Source organism: Gobio gobio (genome assembly GCF_949357685.1).
Source record: "Gobio gobio genome assembly, chromosome: 2".
Taxonomy (NCBI): Eukaryota; Metazoa; Chordata; class Actinopteri; order Cypriniformes; family Gobionidae; genus Gobio; species Gobio gobio.
Genome location: NC_137098.1, coordinates 2425803 through 2432084, shown reverse-complemented (window position 1 = coordinate 2432084; position 6282 = coordinate 2425803). Strand labels below are relative to the sequence as shown.

The following is a 6282-nucleotide window of genomic DNA, read 5'->3' as shown; positions in this document are numbered from 1 at the left end:
AAAACTTAAGAGCATGAAGAGAGACAGAACAAAAGAGGAAAAGAGTCGACTACGCCACCCTGGTTACTAAGCCAGGGAAGTATCCTATTAAGGACACAGGTTCGATTCTCCGTTACACAGAGACTCTGAGACGTGGGTATGACATTATACAAAAATATTCTTTATTAGACAAAGATAAAATACTGAAATGCAAGGCAATTGGGCTCAATCATAACTACCACACAATAACAAGAAAGGCCTATCAGGACTTGTGACTATCCGGAGCAGGACGAGCTAGTGCCAGACTTCGCCAACATCAGCGATGGTCAAGGAGCACCCACACGTGCACTACACTGCACACTCACGTCAACCAAGATCAATCACTATGGGTTGTGGACCACACACTGTGCATCCGGACCCACCACCAAATAGAGCAACTAGCCTTCCTGCTCCGGACTCACAGTGCCTGAAACACAAGAAAAACAAATTACAAAAAAAGGAAATAATGGTTCTCTTTTACACATGGGTACCCAATTTACAAGACACCATCAACAAACAAAAATAACACAAAGAGAAGATGATCTACTCAAACATGCACTCAGTTACAGAAATTGGAGAAGCACCTGGCTGCAGCCTGCAGATTGGGCGGGGTTGCACCTGGGGGGCGGGGTTGCACGTGTCACCCCGCCCATAACGCTTCTCATTGGTTAGTGGCAAAGTATGACGTCGGTCGAGGCGGGGTCGCACTTGGGGCGGGACTGCACGACTCGTCCCGCCCGCAACTCTTCTCATTGGTTAGTGACGTCAGACTTGACGCTAATCCCAAAACAGGAAATGTGGTAGAAAGCAATGCTCACAGTTTCTTATATACTTATGAAGTGCGTGCTATCATGTAGAAAACAAAACTGTGAATCCGTTAATTACTTATACCTGATGATGATATATATTATCAAACACATTGTAAGTTTGTTAACATTTGGATAACGTTATTTTTGTTCATGTATATTGTTTATTTACAACTTATTTGTAAGTTATTTCTGTTTTATTACCATTTCATATTGTAAGTGCTTTGGTTGCACATTAATTATTAACATTTAAATAAAAGTGTAATATTCTCAGCAAGAGTGTCAAGTCTTAAAATGGCATTAATAATAATAGATTATGGATTTACTTGATAATGAAAAGGGTTATGGTAAAATGAATAACAAGCCAAGACAAGTAGTTAATTATTTAGGTATGAAACAGTTTAATTAGTTTTGATAAAGACAAACATACACCTCTCTTTTTGTACATATCTCTCGGTGTCTTTCTATACATCCTTCACACACTTACCTCTTTTAAATCACCTTTAATCATTCATTCATCCTTCCTTTCTTCACACACTTTCCTCTTTTAAATCACCTTTAATCATTCATTCATTCATCCTTCCTTTCTTCACACACTTTCCTCTTTTAAATCACCTTTAATCATTCATTCATTCATCCTTCCTTCACACACTTCCCCTGACACTCTACCACTGACACATGAAACAGCAGTCTGGGTCCTCTATGCTGTCGTAGAATCCTCTAAGGCAACCACGCTTCCCGTTTCCAATAAAACCTGAGCAGGTTTTGAAAAAAGTTCCACATGTTCTGCACTCTTTAATTTCAAAAGGCACCCGCAATTCAGCCTTTGATGTTTCACTCCATTTCCCCCAGTCCACAACACCTGTAGCCAAAAACACACACAAAAGAGAAATCTTTCATAATGCACGTCAAAGATTATGTTAGCCTTGGTACTGCTTTAGGAAATGCAAGAAGCATGATTACCTAAAGCCACTCTTATACCCATTAGGCCTTATGCATACTTTATTGCACACATTTAACAAACTTACTGTCAAGCCATGCATAGTGCGCCTTCTGTCTGAACAGGGCCTTGTTTACAATTGCTCTAAAGCAACTGCAAGTAAGAGACAGATTCATGTAGGCAGCATCTCCATCCTCTAGCACTACTTCTAGAAGTATCATCTCCAAGACATTCCAGGGTAGCTGGAAAGTATTTTTAAAAGGATTAATCCTTTATTTGCTTGAATGAAATACGACAGGATTTCAGCACTTAAGAAAAAAAAGGAACCTTACATTCAAAAGTTGCAAGTCAGGAGTCATGTTTGCCTTTTGTGCCTAAAAGGATAGCAAAACAAAAATAAGTCAGTCTATATATGGTAAGAGATTAAAAAAATCTTATGAAATGTCTCGTACATTTTTTTCAATATGCCTCATTTGTCTCTTTCTTGCCCGTCTTTCTTCATCAGACCTATAATAAAAAGGAATACAGGACAGGTATGTGTTAAGCACAAGGTTTGTACCTTTCAACCAATATATACCAATTATTTTCCATTACTTTCCATTTAATTTTTAAAAATAAGATTAATAAAAATCAATGTTCAAATGACAAAAGCACCTCATCTTAACTAATTAATGACTAATAATTTTTTTTCCAGTAAGATGTATTGAATGAACCGTAAGTATTGTAGTTTAACCAATACTATCAGATAAACATTCTATTATATACTCATATTTGAAATGTTTGAGACTTCCTAAAACTTTTCCAGCCCTGGAAATAGCCATTTTAGAATTCTATGACTTTTCCAGGTTTTTCTTGGCCGTACAAACCCTGAATGAGAAAAACTAATTGGAGCTTCAATAGTTTGTATAATGTGTAGAGACAAAAAAACAAACCTCAAGGGGAAATTCTCCAAAAGCAACAAACACCACCACCTCCTGATGCAAGGCACGTCAGCCTAAGATAAAAAAAAGAAATACTCAATTAACTTTTAATAATATTGGGGTTTGCCATTGCATATTTCACTTACCTCTGTAAAATCAAAGGGACCTCCTGTCACAAAGCTCAGTGAATACTGAAATGGTAAAAACATTACAAATACATTTGCTTAGATACATGTACTGGATAAACATCTAGCAAACGCCAGATCAGCATTATTAACTTACCATCAGGACAAAAACAGCACAGCTGTTGCTCAGATGTTGTCGTGGAAGGCCCTGTTGATGTTGACATGCACAGAGTCAAATTACCTTGACAAAAAGTTAAACCATTTACAATGCTTTTACAATTACATATTGATATGAATATTGGTACCGTAATATCATTGACACAGTATTCATGCCAATGCCCAGGAGACAAGATTTGTGCAATGTTTCTGTGATGACAAAACACAGACCATAACTTTAAAAACAGTTGCAAAAAACAGTTAATAGTGGCCATAGTTTTATTAAAATGTGGTTAGGAACGACCACAATCACAATCTTATCAAAATGATGTTTGGAACGACCACACGCGTATCAAAATGTGGTTTGGAACGACCACAATTATATCAAAATGTGGTTTGGAACGACCACAAGCGCATCAGAACGTGGTTTGGAACGACCACAATCTCTGAACTCTGAACAGTGCACTATAAAACCTGTAGATGAGCATGTATTCTTCCTGACTGAATGTTTTGCCATGTAGAGGGTCAAGGAAAAAAATGTCATGCTCCCTTGGCTTCATAATCTGTTGATAAGTCACAATATATACACACACCGAAAGACAACAACAGCAATTTATCGACAATATTATGCTGACATAAGTTATCCCAGATAAAGACTACAGATTAAGAATGACTTACACAAACCATCCAATGTCCTGGTATCCATGTTGGGAAGATAAACCAGTCAATGTTTTCATCCAGCTTGAAAACAAATAATATTGGTCAATCTAAAAAATTTGGAAACTGTGTGACTAGGTTTCATATTAAACTTATATACATACCGGCAGGTGCAGAAGTTGCTCTTCAAGTGTGCTGTCTGGCCATGTCGAAATCACATATGAATTAGCCGAAAATACATTCACATTCTGTATGGAAACATTCAACATACTTTAACATTCTCGATTTTGCCTTGGTGTTACATTTAAATTCTAAATTCACCAACAGCTGAGAGTATTAACATTCTGACCACTGTAAGCACATCTACAAAAGTATGTATATTTCAGCTAAGGAGTTGCTTAAAGGGGTAGTTCAACCAAGAATTTAAATTTTGGTGTATGATTGTACCTGTACATACTTCCATTGAATTGGAAAAAAAACAATGGGGAACTGTTTGGTTACCAATTGTCTTCATCTTTTATGTGCAACAGAAGAAATAAACTCATACTGGTTTGGAAGAACTTGAGGGTGACTAAATGAATGACAATTTTCATTTTTGGGTTGAACTATCCCTGTAAGCAGCTTAAGTAATAGGAGCACAAAATATTTCACCTGTGATTTCGCTATGGCCTCTACCACTTTCAGGCAACAGTTGAGAACCTGCGTTTAAATAAAACAGTAATTAATGATGAGTGTTTATTGAGTTTCTATCTTCAAATGAATCTTTGAACTGTGTACCGTTCCCTCAACATATTTCTCGAGTCCCAGAGAGCACAGGTCTGATCGTTGCAGTGTTGTGTTATATACGGTTGCCAATCGCTCATATTTGCTTTTTCTGACATCCAAAGCATTGTTTAGCTAAAATTCAGATAAAGATAAATAAATGCACAGGTTGATGAACAGCATCTTGTTAAGAAAATTTTGCAAAGATTAACTTACCAGCTGCTGTTGCCCCTCATTTGGCATCGTTCCCCAAAATGCTTTGTTTGCTTTGATCATGTTTAGACTTGTTGTTACCACAGGATTTGGACATTTAGGGTCACACTGCAACTGGGAAGCTGTACATAAAGAAAAAGATCAAACAAATCACCTAAAAGTTAAGCAAACCAAACTTCAAGAGTTGAAGAACAACCTCAACCTGTATGCAATGTATGGCTGCAAGTGACAGTCCTCTTTGCCAAGGATTTTGGGAGGATGGCTGGTGACTGGACAGAGGATGACTGAGCCCCCGACTGCTGGACAGAGGATGACTGAGGCTTGGTTGGTGGTGAAGGATGGCTGGCAATATGCTTCAACAAATTTGCCCGAGTTATCAGCGTCACTGAACAATAGCAGCAGTGAAAGTGGGATTTTGCCCGACATTTCAAACTGCATTTTAAAATGGTGAAATCTGAAAAGGCCAAAAAAAAGAGGTATTAAAAATAATCTAAAATTAAACTTCACTTCACAAGACAGTGACAAATTGTCATCACCCATTTTTGTGATTTGAGCAACAAAGACTATACTTTGGATATTTGCACAATAAGGTTTACCTGAGCCTTAAAATTAAGCATTCTATTACAAATTCAAACGCAATGAAATCAGAAGCATGCAGAGTGTATTATTGACTGGTTTGTCACCATATTTTACTTGATCTAAAGTGACAAGCAAAAGTCTGTAAACTCACCCTGATGCTGCACTGCCCGCTGAAAGTGGTTTTGAATGTGGTAATACATCAGCTGTGGCATGCTGGTGTACTGGCAGAACGGGCACTTGCTAGTGCAGTCTTTTAAACACCGCTCACACTCCTCCTTGCTTAACACAGTTTTGTGCATTTTTGCACAAGGGGGAATGGCTCTTAAAAGAGCCTTTGAGTTATAAAATGAACAATGACAAAAAGAGGAGAGAAATGGAGGTGTAAGGATTAAGAAGAGTAAGGATTGGAGAATAATCAACAGAGCAAAACAAAGAATACAGATAACAGGGTACACAGGGAATGTAAATGGGGGTGACAGTGCCTGCAAACAGAAGGAAAGAGATCATCAGTATTACCATAAAATGCTTCATTATTTTATATGGGGTGTCCAAAGTCGGACTTAGAGGGTCATGTACTGCAGAGTTTAGCTCCAACTTGCCTCAACACACCTGTCTGGTTTTCTGTTCATTTTAATATAATTAATTAATTAATAATAATAATATAGATATTTAACATTTAGGCTTATCATTGTATTCATGGGAAAAAAAAGTCCTACAATATAATTTTGTATACTTTTAATATGAACTTGTCCAATATCTATCCTCCTGGTGTAGTTTTACCACTGCATTTCTTTTTAAGGGGCTTATTTTAGAACACACGCATATATAAACGCATATACACATATATAAACGTTATACGCGTAACGTTAGGCCTAACAATGCTTTTGAGAAACGCAACCCTGGTAATTATTCGTGTGATATGGTTGAGTGAGTACAGTTACACAATCTTCTTTTTTTCACATTTCCTTTTAACAACACCCCACACGCCACTTTAAAATTAAAAATTGTAAACAAACTGCGTAGCTCGTCTGTACTCACCATACAGCGATAAGCAGCGGAAATGAGATCCTAGAATTACGTCATTACTTAACGCCACTAACCAATAA

The 6282-nt window shown here is 37.3% G+C and overlaps 1 protein-coding gene across 4 annotated transcripts; it reads right to left on the bottom strand.

The window, feature by feature from the left end:
* Positions 1-1203: 1203 nt before the first annotated feature.
* On the bottom strand, positions 1204-4716 carry LOC307138835 (uncharacterized protein). Of its 4 annotated transcripts, XM_079837469.1 has the most exons (14): positions 4601-4716; positions 4400-4519; positions 4274-4321; positions 3787-3870; positions 3644-3706; positions 3115-3175; positions 2967-3017; positions 2831-2875; positions 2697-2758; positions 2217-2271; positions 2097-2138; positions 1853-2006; positions 1440-1686; positions 1204-1380 (listed from the first exon to the last, which is right to left on the bottom strand). In XM_079837469.1, the coding sequence occupies exons 5-13, from the start codon at positions 3700-3702 to the stop codon at positions 1490-1492; spliced, it is 726 nt and encodes a 241-aa protein (XP_079693595.1). In that variant the 5' UTR covers positions 3703-3706; positions 3787-3870; positions 4274-4321; positions 4400-4519; positions 4601-4716; the 3' UTR covers positions 1204-1380; positions 1440-1489. The 4 variants fall into 4 exon arrangements, with proteins under 4 accessions (XP_079693595.1, XP_079693596.1, XP_079693593.1 ...); XM_079837470.1 differs by lacking the exons at positions 4400-4519; positions 4601-4716 and having other exon boundaries at positions 4274-4379; XM_079837467.1 differs by lacking the exons at positions 3644-3706; positions 3787-3870; positions 4274-4321; positions 4400-4519; positions 4601-4716 and having other exon boundaries at positions 3115-3353.
* Positions 4717-6282: the final 1566 nt, after the last annotated feature.

What these genes read in the sequence shown, in the direction of transcription:
- LOC307138835 (XM_079837467.1), bottom strand. Translation starts at nt 3,240, where the DNA reads ATGGCCACTATTAACTGTTTTTTGCAACTGTTTTTAAAGTTATGGTCT. An exon ending in GTGCTGTTTTTGTCCTGATG is followed by an intron (nt 2,876 to 2,966) that starts GTAAGTTAATAA and finishes TTACCATTTCAG; the next exon opens with TATTCACTGAGCTTTGTGAC. An exon ending in TGAGGCATATTGAAAAAAAT is followed by an intron (nt 2,139 to 2,216) that starts GTACGAGACATT and finishes CTATCCTTTTAG; the next exon opens with GCACAAAAGGCAAACATGAC.